We start from the raw sequence: 16,635 nt of genomic DNA, 5'->3' as shown, positions 1-16,635 counted from the left end.
TTTTGAGATAAAATCTCACTCTTTCGCCCCTGGTAGAATGTCCTGGTATCATAGCTCACAGTAGCCTCAACTTTTTGACTCAAGAAATCTTCTTGCCTTAGCCTCCTGAGTAGCTGAGACCAGTGGCACCTGCCCTGATGCTTGGCTATTTTTTCTATTTTTTTTTTTTATTAAATCATAGCTGTGTACATTAATGCAATCATGGGGTACAATGTACTGGTTTTATATACAATTTGGAATGTTTTCATCAAACTGGTTAACATAGCCTTCATGGCATTTTCTTAGTTATTGTGTTAAGACATTTATATTCTACACCTAGCACATTTCACATTTACCCTTGTAAGATGAGGATGGGTGGAGGGAGAGTAATTGGTAGTTTTTCTATTTTTAGTAGGGAGGGGTTTTCACTTTTGCTCAGGTTGGTCTTGAACTCCTGACCTTTAACAATCCACCCTTTCCAGTCTCCCAGATATTTTACTAGTTTACATGGTGCATTCTTTTCCCCCATATGTATCAAGTGCATGATGATGGGTTTGTTTGTTTTGTTTTTGTAGAGACATAGACTTCACTTTATCACCCTCGGTAGTGCCGTGGCATCACACAGCTCACAGCAACCTCCAGCTCCTGGGCTTAAGTGATTCTCTTGCCTCAGCCTCCCAAGTAGCTGCCATAACACCCAGCTATTTTTTTGTTGCAATTTGGCCGGGGTCAGGTTTAAACCCGCCACCTTCGGTATACGGGGCCGCTACCCTACCCACAGAGCCACAGGTGCCGCCCAGTCCATGATGATTGTTTAGCTCTCTTGCCTGATCCCTTTTCTTTTTTTTCTTTTTTTTTTTTTTTTTTTTTTTGAGATAGAGTCTCAGGCTGTGTCCCTGGGTAGAGTGCCATGGTGTCATAGCTCACAGCAACCTCAAACTCTTGGGCTTAAGAGATTCCCTTGCCTCAGCCTCCCAAGTAGCTGGGACTACAGGCGCCTGCCACAACACCCAGCTATTTTTTGATTGTTGTTGTTGCGGTTGTCATTGTTGTAACTGGCCCGGGCCATATTCGAACCCACCAGCCCCGGTGTATGTGGCTGGCACCCTACCCACTGAACTATGGGCACTGCCACCTAATTCCTTTTTATCTAACAAGTTCTATTGCCTGTTGCCTACCAAAATTTAGGCAAAATCTTTTGACCAATAGAAAAAACTAAAATTAACATTCCTATAAACAGAAATTTACAAAGGTACCTCTCAATCCCTTCTTCCCTCCAGACTTTCTATCTACCCTGAGATGTTTCTTCCTTCTATGCCTTCTGCTCACTGACTTTTAATAATGGATTACTTAGACCTAGTCAGAGAAACAAAACAAAAACAAACAAGCATGCAAAAGAACAGAAAATAAGACAGGTTGTAATAAAAATACTAGTTTTATATCAAAGGCAAAAAGAAGAGTTAGAGAAAGAATATCATCAGAATTAACATTTTTAAAAAATGATATGGGATTCTGAAGAAAGGTAGATATACCCAGGAAGAGAAGAATGGATGACAGTATAAAGGTGGGTTCATTCTAAGTTGAGGGAGTTTAAACAGGATGGGAGCTAGGAATGAGCTTGTATGATTTATAAATATAAAATAATATTACTTCCCAGTTTAAAGAATTTGTGTTGAAAAGTAATAGAAAAAAGGAATTGTTAGGAAAATCAAGATGATTATTAGATGCTTACTATGTAAGTACTTTATATATATTTACTCATTTAACCCTCCCAACAATACCATAAGACAGGTCCTATTTTTCTCTTTTTTATGGATAAAGAAACTAATGCTCAGAGAGAAAAACAATTTACCTTAAGTTAAATATTCAGCTGCTAAGTGGCAGAGCAAAGATTCTGATAAGGCAAGCTGGCTCTAAACCCTTCCCTGTGACCACGATGCTTTATTACCTCTCAGTAATTATTAATAATAATGGCTAACACACACTATACCCTAAGTGTTGTTCTATGCATTTTGCAAAAATTAACTCATTTTGATTCTTTCTATACAAGTCACACAGCTAGTAAGAGATAAATAATCACACTGACAGTCTTGATTAAATGTCAAATTAGAGTTTGATCTTGATTTATTAAGCAGAAGAGAGCAATTATAATTTCATAAGCAGGGAAAAAACATGAAAAGAAATACTCTTGAGAAAGTGATGCCATGAGTATGAGCTCATACTCGTGTTAGAATAGGTTAAGAAGAAGGAGAGTAGAAAAAGGGAAATGAAATAGAAAGAAATAGGCGCGGTGCCCATAGCTCTCAGTGGCTAGGGCGCTGGCCACATACACCAGGCTGGTGGGTTCAAACACAGCCAGGGCCTGCTAAACAATGACAACTACAGCAAAAAGTAGCCGGGCATTGTGGTGGGCACCTGTAGTCCCACCTACCTGGGAGGCTGAGGCAAGAGAATCACTTAAGCCCAAGAGTTTGAGGTTGCTGTGAGCTGTGACACCACAGCACTCTACTGAGGGCGACATAGTAAGACTCTGTTTCAAAAAAAAAGAAAAGAAAAAGAAATAGTAACAGTTAAGGTACAAAAAGAGGCAAAAAGAAGGCCAAAATGTTGGCAGTGTTGCACAGTGGCAAGAGCTTAAAATCAGAAATACTTGAATTTGAATCCAGTTTTGCCACTCACTGTGTTCTTGACTTTTGGAAATTATTGAATGATTCTATGCCTTTAATTTCTTCCTGTGTGTAATATTTAACTATTGATATTACATATTAACTATTTCAGATTTATTACACATACTTAGTATGGTGGGTGCTGTACCTCCTACCATTCCATTGGATTTTCTTTCTTTTTTTTTTCTATTTTTGATTTTCTAACTTAACTATAAGAGAGATTTCAAAAGAAGCATCATTGTGCCTTGAACATAGATAGAATAGATAGGTAGTGAATGATGAATAAATCACTGAAGATGAGTGGAAAAATAAGTTCCCAAAGCAAGGTTTTGAGGCTAAAAGAGTCTGTCATTGTGGAAAGAAGGCAGGATTTGGAGTCAGGAGACATATGAGGTCTGACAAGTTTATAAACTCATCCCAGAAAGACTGCTACATACCTCACTGCTGAATATCACTATGGGCACCTTCAACATTCTCCCCTTGGGAAGCTATGCACTGATATTACTGCCTAGTCCACCCTTCAAAGCAATTTTGGAACTCTTTCTCTGGATATGGCCGTCAGAGTTGTCTTATTATCCTTGTGTTCCTGAATGTCATCAAAATGCCTTCCTTTCAATATTTATTTCCTTTATCTTCGGGTAAAGAAAAAGGTCACTGGGGTCCAGATCAGGTGAGTAGGGAAGGTGCTCTGATACAGTTATTTGTTTACTGGCCAAAACCTCCCTCCCAGTACCACGTGAACTAGTGCATTGTCATGATGCAAGAGTCACACCTTTCTCATGCGAAGATTTGCAGTTAGTATTTTCCTAACTGTTTCTCTGTCGACGACATTTACTTGGTCTACTATGCTTTTCACAGTCAGCCTACAATTTTGACAAACAATTCAACAAATTTTTGTAATGTTTTCATCAGTTCTGCTCATCACTGGCTGCCCTGGCCTCTCTTCATCAGTGACACTTTCTCTTCCCTCAAAAAAATGTTTAAACCATTTGTACACTGCCATTTTCTTCATGGTATTATCCCTATGAACTTGGACTTGATTTCACTTCCACTCTTGCCAAGTTTAACAAGAAATTTAATGTTTGTTCATTGCTCTAATTCAAATTCCAACATTCTCGTGACACAAAAACATGCAACAACAGTAATAAAAGCCATTCAGGGCTGGGTTGGTCATGCCTATAATCCTAGCACTCTGGGAGACTGAGGCAGGTGGATTGCCTGAGCTCAGGAATTCAAGATCAGCCTGAGCAAGAGAGAGACTCTCTGTGTCTAAAAAAACCAGCCAGGTGTTAGGGAGGGTGCCTATAGTTCCAGCTGCTGGGGAGGCTTAGGCAAGAGGATCACTTGACCCTAGGAGTTTGAGATTGCTTTGAGCTATGACACTTTAGCACTCTACTGAGGGTGACAAAATGACTCTGTCTGAACAAAAAAAAATGAATGCCATTCACAAAACACTACCACATGTCCACATAAATACAACTGTGCCACACTGATATACCAAGGTTATGAAGCTTTACTGACTTGTTTATACAATGCTCCCAACATAAGAGCACGGTGGCAAATTTATAAGCTTAATTGTTGGACCTCCTAGGTGCAAATCTCAATTATGGTACTTTCCAACTTTAGGACCTTGCACATGTCACATAACCTCTCTTCTCAATTTTCTCATCTCTAAATAAATATCATTATGGTATATGTTTATCTCAGAGGAAGAAGAATCACTTACAATAGTGTGTATTAGCATACATTATTTAAAAAGAATACATTATAAAACATTAATATGTGTGTTATAATTAGCAAATTGGGGGGAATAGCCGGTTAGTATGGGAAATTGTGAGTTTGTTCTTGGATATGTTGAATATGAGGTGATAGTTAAATTTCCAAATAGAGAGTTTCCACAGGCAGTTAAAAATACAAACCTCAAAAAAAAAAAAAATACAAACCTCAGATTTGCTAATAGAAAGCTAAAATTGTCAGCATTAAAGTGATATGTGAAGCCCTTAAGAGGGAGAGAGTAAGTTCATTGAGAAAATATAACTAGAGATCAATATTCTGCAAATGTGATTGTGTAGGTGTACATATAGTTTATTATTTTTGTTTACAAATGCTTATAGATACATGAAAGTACTGTTTGTTAGTTTGCTGCTTTTCCTTATTTAAATTGTGAGATATTTAAGGGAAGGGGCAACATTTTATAACAAGTAAATTTTAAAAAATGCTATATCGGCTTGGCGCCTGTGGCTCAGTGGCTAGAGCGCTGGCCACATATACCAGGGCTGGCAGGTTCAAACCCAGCCCAGGCCTGCTGAACAACGACAACTACAACAAAAGAATGGCTAGGCATTGTGGCAGGCACCTGTAGTCCCAACTACTTGGGAGGCTGAGGCAGGAGAATCACTTGAGCCTGGGAGTTTGAGGTTGCTGTGAACTGTAACACCATAGCAGTCTACCAAGGGTGACATAGTGAGATTCTGTCTCAAAAAAAAAAAAAAAAAAGGAAAGTGCTATATTATAAGAAATGAAGGAATTGGCTCGGCACCCGTAGCACAGTGGTTACGGCACCAGCCACATACACCAAGGGTGGTAAGTTCGAACCCGGCCTGGGCCAGCTACACAACAATGATAATAACAACAACAAAATAACCGGACGCTGTGGTGGGCGCCTGCAGTCCCAGCTACTTGGGAGGCTTAGGCAAGAGAATTGCTTAAGCCCAAGAGTTTGAGGTTGCTGTGAGCTGTGATGCCACATAGGGCAACATAGTGAGACTCTATCTCAAAAAAAAACTTGAAATGAAGGAATTGATGTTACTATTGTAGAAAATAGAAATTATTTTCACTGTTCCAGATTCTAACCAATTTCTCTTTTGGGGGGGGGGGGTTGGGAATGTATAGCAAAAAGCATCACAAAGTCCACAAAAACAACAATCCCCTTTAGATGGTGAGGTAAGTCTATGTAATCACCTTTTCTTTGGAATTTATTATTTTTGCAATGGAAATGAAATGTATTGCATGTGATTTATTTTTCTGCCTGCCTCTAATTCACTTTTGCATGTAATTATTTAATTTTCAACAATCAGAATATTGCCATTTTTTTTTCTCTTCACAAAATTATCTTATGAGGAAGAAGAAGATATAGACCAAAGGAACTTACCAGAATCTGTGCACTGGGCCTTTTTTTCATCTACACACATCCATATAGAAATTATATCTCCCTCTCTCACCCCCACCAGAGACACCTTCCACCTCTTATCCGTTTTCAAAGATACTGTTTAGTAATAGTCCTAACAGCTATATCAGGGATGGGTAAATGCTATCAGTATTAAGAAAAAGGACTATCAGGGCTGTTCAACCTTTTTTTCTTCTCTTCCACACATTGGAAAAAGAGTTTTCTTGGGCCACATATTAAGTATACAAACACTAGTGAAAGCTGATGAGCAAAAACAAAGTTCTGTGCATCATTTTCGTGGTATCTGCCATCATAGATAAGCAGAAAGTTTTCACATAATCTGCATGTAGCATATAACCAGTTGGACACAGGTGGACATTCCTGCATCTGCAAACCACTTACACTTCGTACACATCTGTTGCATATTGTCAAATAGTACATTTTCAATACAAGTTAATGTATACAATTAATTACATAACCTTTTTAAAATTTACACACTTACCTGACCCTGGATCGGCGCTCTTTCCCCTCAACTATGACCTGAAATCTATTTCAAAGTCATCCCCCAGGGGCCAGAGCAGGAATCACAGTGCTAGTGGAAGGAGGAGTCCCATAGCCAGTGGTGGTTTGTTGCTAAGTTGGTTCCCCTTTAGGGTTCAGCACAGAGGTGTCTAGGGCAAACTCAAACTAGAACTCTGCAGGTGAGATAGACAGGGCAATGTGGGGGAGCCTGGACCTCACTGAACCCCAACATCATTGGTAGAAAGTCTCCAATAATCACAAAACACACTAGTGTGAACTGTGTCTCACTCTGCCATTAACTTCTTATGTGACTGTCAGCAACTCAGCTCTTGGGAACTTTCTCTCTTTTTTTTTTTTTTGAGACAGAGTCTCAAGCTGTTGCCCTGGGTAGAGTGCTGTAGCATCATAGCTCACAGCAACCTCCAACTCTTGGGCTTAACCAATCCTCTTGCCTTAGTTTTTCTGTTTTTAGTAGAGATGGGGTCTCGCTTTTGCTCAGGCTGGTCTCAAATGGGAACTCATTTTCTTCATCTGTACAATAAAAAATTGGCCTAGATTATCTTTAACACCTCTTTCAGCTCTGAAATTTGATGCCTCTAAGCCATTAAAAAAAATTACACTTATATGATCTATTCAAATGATGCTTAATGAATACTTCCTTGTACTTGGCTTTCTCATTAACGATTTTCCCTTTATTTTTTTTTATTTTTATTTTTTTTTTGCAGTTTTTGGCCAGGGCTGGGTTTGAACCCGCCACCTCCAGCATATGGGGCCAGCGCCCTACTCTTTTAAGCCACAGGCGCTGCCCTTTTCTTCTTTCTTTTGAGAAACAAGAGTTTCACTTGAGCCCAAAGAGTTTGAGGTTGCTATGAGCTATAATGCCATGGCACTCAACCCAAGGGTGACTGTGTGAGACTCTCTCAAGAAAAAAAAAAGAAGAAAATAACTTATACAATTTAAAACTTTTCAGTTGTACTTATATTTCATCTGGGAAAGGTAACAAAGAGATGCCTAGTCTAGAAATCATAGTTCTGGAGTTTATCATGTGTCACTGGCTCACTACTTGACCACAAATTCTCTATTGTTACATCTGTACTTCAGCTTTCTCTTTTGTGAACAGAGAATAATTCCTGTTCCCTTTGCTTTGGAAGGTTTTAGGCGATCAGTGCTCAAAATGAACTTATCTTATTGTTACAATACCTTATTTCCAGATGATTGTGAATGTGGCCCTATATGTCAGCATCTTTGAAAGTATGTCTTACTATGTCTTTCTCTTGGTGTGTGTATTTGTGAAATGTATTACGTATGTACGTAGTTTGTTTTTGACATTGCTTCATTTTTCTCCATCTCTCCAGTGTCCCTTCCCATCCCGAAGGTCTCAGCACACTGATGATAGTGCCTTGTTAGTGGTAAGAGTCTTGCACAAAATGGAATTTTACATTTCTATGTCTAGAGATTGAAGAATATGTTTTGTACTTTTCCCTCAGAAATTGTCTAAATTCCATAAAACATGATGATCATCATTACTAAATGCTTTTCAAGTAACTAGAACTGTTAACCTACATTACCATTTATGATTAACCCAGTGTTCTAAAGTTCTTTGCCTGTGATTCACAAACCTTTATCAATGCTTCCAAAAGTAAAACGTTTCCACTGAAAACTATACTGGCTTTGTATGTGTGCTGGGGAGAGGAGGAGTAACATACGTTTTATTTTTTTGAGACAGAGTGTCTTGGTTGCCCTTGGTAGAGTGCTGAGGCATCATAGCTCACAGCAACCTCAAACTTTTGGGTTCAAGCAATCATCTTACCTCAGCCTCCCAAGAAGTTGTACTACAGGCACCTGCCACAACGCCCAGCTAATTTTAGAGGCGGGGTCTGGCTCTTGCTCAGGCTAGTCTTGAACTCCTGAGCTCAGGCAATCCACCCACCTCAAACTCCCAGAGTGCTAGGATTACAGGCATGAGCCAGCACACCCAGCAGCATAGCACAATATTAATTTCTTTTTTAATAAGATTTCTTTTTTAAATGTGATTTCTAATGTCAGGTAATTTAGAAAGCACATTAACTACTTACTTTATTAATCATTAATTTAGCTCATGAGTCACCTGTGTATTAAATGGAGTCTCTAACCTCATGACACACTAATTACACAGCTGTATATTTGGCATCCTATTTTATTATGTATTTTAAGCAACTGAAAAATTCCAAACTTTGTTTTAAATACTTACATCTCCAGATTCTGCCTCTATGCTCTTTTCTTTTTTTTTTTTTTTTTTGCAGTTTTTGGCCAGGGCTGGGTTTGAACCTGCCACCTCCAGCATATGGGGCCAGCACCCTACCCCTTTGAGCCACAGGCACTGCCCTCTTTCTCTGTTTTTTTAAAGTGAAAGGGATATAAGTCTGAGTTTCCAGAGTTCTTTGTCAAGGAAAAAGTGGAATTCAGAAGAACAACTAAATCTTCTTAGTGTGAAAAATTGAATAGTCTTCAGACATTTGACAAAACGCTAAATTAGATTCTGGCTTTTAAAAGCAAGGAATTTCTTCTAAATTAGGTGGCCTCACATTTCTTTGTATGCCAAATAGTATCCAACCAACACTGTGCAAAAAGTCATCTTTTTAAAATTTATTTATTTATTTATTTTTGAGGTAGGTCTTACTCTATCTCCTAGGCTGTAGTGCAGTTATTTTCATAGGTCACTCTAACCTCAAACTCCTAGGTACATGGAATCTTCCTGCCTCTGCCTCCCAAGTAGCACATGCCACTATGCCCAACTATTTTTTTTTTAAAGACAGGATCTTAGTCTGTTGGTCTTGAACTCCTAGCCTCAAGTGGTCCTATTGCCTCTGCACTTAGCCTAAGAGTCATATTTTAAATAATACCTCTTCTAAAAATATTCTGCAAAAGCTTCATATTGCTCTTAGGGTCCAAATGTCTTAACACGCCATAGAAGCTTCTGCATGCTCTGGAGAAGCATGTGTACCTCTGCAGTCTTATCTCTGGGCTCATACTGTACTAGCATATTTTTTTTTTCAGCTCTTCAATTTTGATAGGCCCTTTCCCACCTCCGGACTTTTTTTTTTTTTTTTGAGACAGTCTCACTTTGTCACCCTCAGCTGTGGCACCACAGCTCACAGCAACCTCAAACTCTTGGGCTCAAATGATTTTCTTGCCTCAGCCTCTCAAGTAGCTGGGACTACCAGTGCCCACCACAACACCCAGCTACTTTTTTTTAAGAGATGGCATCTTGGGCAGTGCCTGTGGCTCAAGGAGTGGGGTGCTGGTCCCATGTGCCGGAGGTGGCGGGTTCAAACCTAGCCCCGGCCAAAAAAAAAAAAACACAAGAAAAAAAAAATAGAGATGGCATCTTGCTGTAGCTTAGGCTGGTCCCAAACTCAAGAGCTCAGGTGATCCGCCCACCTCAGCCTCCCAAGTGCTGAGATTACAGGAGTGAGCCACCACACCCAGCTCACCTCAGGATTTTTGCAAATGGTGTTCCTTTTACATTGAATCCCTTTCCTTCCTTGCATATACCCCTTGATTAATTCCTGCTCATTAATCAAATCAGCTTAAATCTCACATCTTTCAAAAAGGCTCTTCCACAACTCCTCCCACCCATAAATCAATGTAAGTCTTCACTATTACTTTTTTTCTTGTAGTATTTTTATTTGGCCATTTATTACTTTCTGTTTTATATTAGACTGCTATAAGCGTCAAAGGCACAACAGGATACTCTCTGTTGTGTGTACTCAATATATTAGGTGCTCATTAAATATTTTCTGAATGAACACATAAATCTGTATTGCACTTTAAATCTCTTCATGATGAAAAGTTCTGATGATCTAGCAAGGTAAATGTGGAATTTGATTAAAAGACATAGAAATGTTGGATTTCTCTTTAGGGCTGCCCTTTAAGCTCCTGTTGCTTTCATCTATATCCCATTTCATTTATTTATTTATTTATTTTTTATCCCATTTAATTTTAAGAGAGCAAGAAGTTCATTTCATTTCTACTCCTTTTTTTCCTTTTTGCCATCATAATGACTTTTGGCCTTTTTATATTTGTGATTGATAGTAGTACCACTACATGTGATAATAAAGAGGCCCAGGAAATCTAAACAGGTAAAGTATATACAAATGTAATACTGCTGTCACAGTCTGGGCCTTTGGTACCTTTTTTCTTTCATTATTTTCTGCCTTAAGATAGGTTTTGATGCAGCAATATATTGCATATTACAGGCTTTTGGGGTCAAAGAGAAAAAACGTAATGTTACCTATTAACTCATTGAAAATAGTTATATTTATTTTATTGACCATATACATACCTTTTTCTAAACACTCATGTCTTCTTCTTCATTTATTCCATGATTCAGAAATTTGTGCTCAGCTCATCACCTGTAGCTCAAGCGGCTGGGGTGCCAGCCACATACACTAGAGCCGGCGGGTTCAAATCCGGACCCACCATACAACAATGACAACTATAACCAAAAAAATAGCCAGGCGTTGTGGTGGGCACCTATAGTCCCAGCTACTTGGGAGGCTGAGCAAGAGTTTAAGCCTAAGAGTTTGAGGTTGCTGTGAGCTGTGACACCATGGCAATCTACCCAGGGCGACAGCTTGAGACTCTGTCTCAAAAAAAAAAAAGAAATTTTTGCTCCTAGTAAATTTTTTTTAGTTATTTACTTAATATTTTTAAGCATTTAGCATTTTATTGTATTAATAGGTAAAATGGGGGCGGCGCCTGTGGCTCATTCAGTAAGGCGCCGGCCCCATATACCGAGGGTGGCGCGTTCAAACCTGCCCCGGCTGAACTGCAACCAAAAAATAGCTGGGCGTTGTGGCGGGCGCCTGTAGTCCCAGCTGCTCGGGAGGCTGAGGCAAGAGAATTGCTTAAGCCCAGGAGTTGGAGGTTGCTGTGAGCTGTGTGATGCCATGGCACTCTACCGAGGGCAATAAAGTGAGACTCTGTCTCCACAAAAAAAAAAAAAAAAAAAAAAAAATTAATAGGTAAAATGTTCTCTAGTGCCCTTTCTGAAAAGATTGTCTTCTCTGACTTTCACTCCCCATGTAGCAAATGAAAAAAATAAATTGTCATGTTTTGACCTTCTCTTACCTGTAATCGAAATCCCATGTAATAGAAATATTTTATTTTTAGTTGACAAATGATAATCATATACATATATGCACTTGATTTTAACATTTAGGATCTCTAATATATTTAACCAATGTATATTAGTTGGTCAAATATAAAAGGCTCAGAGAAGAGGGAAATTCTGCCTTACCCTTTTATATAGGTAGGTCATTTTGAATTTCACAGAGGCAGAAATGAAATGCTGGTTCATCCTTAAGGTGTGATGCAGAATCCTCATATCCTGTCTTCTCACATCAGAGCCATTAAATTGAATTATAATAAACTTAATTAGATTAATATGGAAAAAATATCGTTCTTATTTATGCCTGTTCTGCTCAGTTAAAATGAGCTCTTTGACTGGATTTGTTTCCACCATGATAGGAACAGCACAAGATTCATTAGCTTCAAGGGTACTGTGCTAAAGATGTTGATGTTCTAGGTTGGGCAGGGTGACTCACTGGAAGGTTGAGGCGGGTGGTGGATCGCCTGAGCTCACAGGTTTGAGACCAGCCTAAGCAAGAGCAAGACCCCTATCTCTAAAAAACACCAAGGCATTGTGGCGGGTGCCTGTAGTTCTAGCTATGTGAGAGGCTGAGAATCGCTTGATGGCGGCGCCTGTGGCTCAGTCGGGAAGGCGCCTGCCCCATATACCGAGGGTGGCGGGTTCAAACCCGGCCCCGGCCAAACTGCAACCAAAAATAGCCGGGCGTTGTGGCGGGGGCCTGTAGTCCCAGCTACTCGGGAGGCTGAGGCAAGAGAATCGCGTAAGCCCAGGAGTTGGAGGTTGCTGTGAGCTGTGTGAGGCCACGGCACTCTACTGAGGGCCATAGAGTAAGACTCTGTCTCTACCAAAAAAAAAAAAAAAAAGAGAGAGAATCGTTTGAGCCCAAGATTTGGAAGTTGCTGTGAGCTGTGACAGCATAGCACTCTACCAAGGGCAACAAAGTGAGACTCTGTCTCAAAAAAAAAAAAAAAAAAGTTGATGTTTTCTGTCTTATTTCTGCATAAAAGCATTTTTAACAAATCATGCCTCTCATTTCTTGATTAATTTGGTATGCTATATTGAGACTATCCTGAGTTTTTACTGGTCGAAAAATGACATATAAAAATGATGGGGTTTTTTCACACAAATTGGAAAAAACCCCATTGTCTTAGTAAATCAGTTGATAGTTTGTCAATGACCTTTCCTCTTTTAATTTCACTGATTAGATTTAATGTCACTCCTGAATTTTGCTGACATAAATACTGCTTCTGTTTCCTCTTTTCCTCGTTTCAAATTTAGTCTCCATCAGGGTTGAATCAAGTGGGCTGTGCTGCTACCCTGCCTCATTCTTCCGCCTTTACACCTCTTAAGGTATCTCATAATTCACCAGGAAATTTGGGGAGTGGGTGTATTATGGAAGTCTTAAATTTTCCAATGTTTTGGTCTAACGGCATGTAATATACCTAACCTTAAGAAACTGATTTTTTTTTTTTTTTTTTTTTGAGACAAAGTCTCAAGCTGTTGCCCTGAGTAGAGTGCCGTGGCATCATCAGAGCTCACAGCAACCTCCAACTCTTGGGCTCAGATGGTCCTCTTGCCTCAGTTTTTCTATTTTCTTGCTTTTTTTTTTGATCAGGCTGGTCTCCAACTCATGAGCTCAAGCAATCCACCTGCCTTGGCCTCCCGGAGTGCCCGGATTACAGGCATGAGCTACTGCGCCTGGCCAAGAAACTCATTTTAACACTTAATTTTACTAGAGCATTTTAAAAAGTTTTATCATGCCAGAGATAGTGATAGAGCCAACATTAATTATTTATTCAAATTCTGTTAGACGTATCACTCTTAATTTTCTCAACAAGGTATTTTTTTCTATGAGTTATTTACTTTTGTTAATATACAAGTATAATACCAAATTAAATCCATTGTCTAATGTGCATACAAAATAATTTGAGTTCCAGTCCAAAACCCTCTATAGTAGGGGTCAACCAACTATGACCTTTAGACTACCAGTTTTTGTAAATAAAAATTTATTGTTATACAGCCAATCCCTTCTGTTTATGTATTGTCTATGCCTGGTTTCACAGTGAACAGCTGAATTAGAATAGTAACAATCATCATAAGCCTGTAAGCATAAAAAATTTACTGTCTGGCTCGGCGCCTGTGCCTCAAGCAGCTAAGGCATCACCCACATACACCTGAGCTGGTGGTTTCAAATCCAGCCCAAACAACAATGACGGCTGCAACCAGGTGTTGTGGCAGGCGCCTATAGTCCCAGCTACTTGGGAGGCAGAGGCAGGAGAATCACTTGAGCCCCGGAGTTGGAGGTTGCTGTGAGCCGTGATGCCACAGTACTCTACCCAGGGCGACGGCTTGAGGCTCTGTCTCAAAAAAAAGAAAAAATTTACTGTCTGAAAAAGAATTGTCATTCCTCGCTTTATATTAATAACAATACTATAAGAAAGGATATATTTTACCTTCTAGAAAACTTGATAATTCTCACTGTCAGGAAGATCTCTTCTAACTTACAGTTGTCCTGCTGTGGTTTTTATTTGTTTCTTCTCTTCTTCTCAGACTGGAGATTTTATAAATTTAGCGATTTTTATGTAAGAATCTTTTTATTTGAAAACTATTAAGATACCATCCTTGTCTTTTCCGTGAATAAACTCAGACTCTTGTATGTGCCTTCCCCAGCGAATCACTCCTTAATGAACTTCCACAAATTCTTTGCACTCTATTTGGCTCTACAATTCACAAGTAGAAATATATCCCTCATTAGCGCCTGCCTGACATGGAGCGTGAAACAAGGATTTTTCCACATCTTTTTTTTTCTTTTTCTTAGAGACAGAGTCTCACTTTATCACCCTCGGCAGAGTGTCGTGGCATCACACAGCTCACAGCAACCTCCAACTCTGGGCTTAGGCGATTCTCTTACCTCAGCCTCCCAAGTAGCTGGGACTACAGGCGCCCGCCACAACGCCCGGCTATTTTTGGTTGCCGTTTGGCTGGGGCTGGGTCTGAACCTGCCACCCTTGGTATTTGGGGTGGACACCCTACCTACTGAGCCACAGGTGCCGGCCGATTTTTCCACATCTTTTTTTTTTTTTTTTTTTTTTTGTAGAGACAGAGTCTCACTTTATGGCCCTCGGTAGAGTGCCGTGGCCTCACACAGCTCACAGCAACCTCCAACTCCTGGGCTTAAGCGATTCTCTTGCCTCAGCCTCCCGAGTAGCTGGGACTACAGGCGCCCGCCACAACGCCCAGCTAATTGATTTTTCCACATCTTAATTTGAGCTTTAGGTTGGCATTTTCAGTTTTGGTCTTCATTTTATTCAATAGTCAGGGTAATTCTCAAATGTTTTAGTTATACTCCTAAATGACAGTTAATATCCACATCTTGTATCTTTTATTTTTTTCCCTGAATGTTTAATTCTGCCTTTTGAACTTCTCTAATTTACCAGAATTTTCAAATTCTTGCATCATGTTCTTCTAAATGCTCACCCTCAGCTTTATAACATCTTTAAACCTGATGAACCTTCTCTCTGGCTCTGTAAAGCATTAAAGACGCTGTAAATAGCTGGATGAATCCTCAGAAAACTTAATAATTATCTTGCAGGCGGTGCCTGTGGTTCAGAGGAGTAGGGCACTGGCCTCATGTGCCGGAGGTGGCGGGTTCAAACCTGGCCCTGGCCAAAAACTGCAAAAATAAATAAATAAATAATTCTCTTCCATGTGAACTCCTTGCTGGCTTTCTTAACTGGGTTCCTAATTTGAAAACTAATGAAAACACAGACAATTATTTCAGCAACTTTGTTCAGAATTCTCTCAAGTAAGGTATATAACTGGTACCATTATAGATACATGGGAGAGAACTTAACTCATTACCGTTACCCTCAATGGATAAGGGAGTTGGGGCTTATTCTCTCTTACATTCATACTTGAGAGAGGATAAATCTGAATATGCTAAAAGTTGTGGGTCCAGACCATTTTTTCTTTCTTTTTTTTTTTTTTTTTTTTGAGACAGCGTCTCACTAGGTTGCCATCAGTAGAGTGCTATGACCTCACAGCTCACAGCAACCTCCAACTCCTGGGCTCAAGCGATTCTCCCGCCTCTACCTCCCAAGTAGCTGGAACTATAGCCACCTGCCATAATGCCCGGCTATTTTTGGTTGTAGTTGTCATTGCTGTTTGGCAGGCCCAGGCTGGATTCGAACCTGCCAGCTCTGGTGTATGTGGCTGGCACCCTAGCCGCTGAGCTATAGGCACTGAGCGTACAGCTTACTTTTAAAATCCTAATTCTTAGTCTACCAGTATCAGAGTAAGGAATTGTTACCAGAAAATTGTCTCCAGAACACTCTTAAGAATTTTCTCAACAGTATGGCTTCTGTTTATTTATTTATTTTTTTTAGTAATTAAAATTCCCTATTGTTAATTTCATCTTGCAGTGATACAAGATTTCTAAAAATACCGATGAACCAAAGGAGGGAAAGAGTGTTCATTGTAAAGTCATTCTGTTAATTTAAAAATGTGTCTTAGTTATCATAGAGGTGTAATATTTATATTTAAATTTAATCAGATGTCAAGGCCTAGAAAAATGCTGATGTTTTTCTAACTTTTCTTCATTCTACTCCCCTGCTAAATCTTCAACATCATAAGCCCAATGAACTAAAGTTTCTTTTTTTTTTTTTTTGTAGAGACAGAGTTTCACTTTATTGCCCTCGGTAGAGTGCCGTGGCATCACACGGCTCACAGCAACCTCCAACTCCTGGGCTTAGGCGATTCTCCTGCCTCAGCCTCCGGAGTAGCTGGGACTACAGGCGCCCGCCACAACTCCCGGCTATTTTTTTGTTGCAGTTTGGCCGGGGCTGGGTTTGAACCCGCCACCCTCGGTATATGGGGCCGGCGCCCTGCTCTCAGAGCCACAGGCGCCGCCCTAAAGTTTCTTTTTAAATTAACTTAAAAGTATATTTCCTTTTTTTTTTTTTTTTTTGAAATAGAGCCTCAAGCTGTCGCCCTGGGTGGAGTGCCATGGCACATTAGCTCACAGCAACCTCCAACTTGGGCTCAAGCTATCCTCTTGCCTCAGTTTTTCTATTTTTAGTAGAGATAGGGTCTCTCTTTTCCTCAGGCTGGTCTCGAACTCGTGAGCTCAAGCAATCCACCCACTTCGGCCTCCCACAGTGCTAGGATTA

At 39.8% G+C, this 16,635-nt stretch overlaps 1 protein-coding gene across 10 annotated transcripts in view; it reads left to right on the top strand.

Moving 5' to 3' along the window:
• Positions 1 to 16,635, top strand: part of LRCH3 (leucine rich repeats and calponin homology domain containing 3) — a 144,368-nt gene that overhangs the window by 97,805 nt on the left and 29,928 nt on the right. For 5 of the 10 annotated variants that reach the window (XM_053564536.1, XM_053564537.1, XM_053564533.1 and 2 more), the window contains exons 13-15: positions 5,538 to 5,588; positions 7,689 to 7,742; positions 12,746 to 12,817. The exons of 2 other annotated variants lie outside the window; for them this stretch is intronic. In XM_053564536.1, coding sequence (XP_053420511.1) covers positions 5,538 to 5,588; positions 7,689 to 7,742; positions 12,746 to 12,817 — 177 coding nt within the window. The remainder of the gene's footprint in view (positions 1 to 5,537; positions 5,589 to 7,688; positions 7,743 to 12,745; positions 12,818 to 16,635) is intronic. 3 more of the 10 variants (XM_053564539.1, XM_053564535.1, XM_053564538.1) reach the window with 2 other exon arrangements.

Source organism: Nycticebus coucang, chromosome 16 (genome assembly GCF_027406575.1).
Source record: "Nycticebus coucang isolate mNycCou1 chromosome 16, mNycCou1.pri, whole genome shotgun sequence".
Classification (NCBI taxonomy): Eukaryota; Metazoa; Chordata; class Mammalia; order Primates; family Lorisidae; genus Nycticebus; species Nycticebus coucang.
This window is presented reverse-complemented; position numbering and strand designations above follow the sequence as displayed.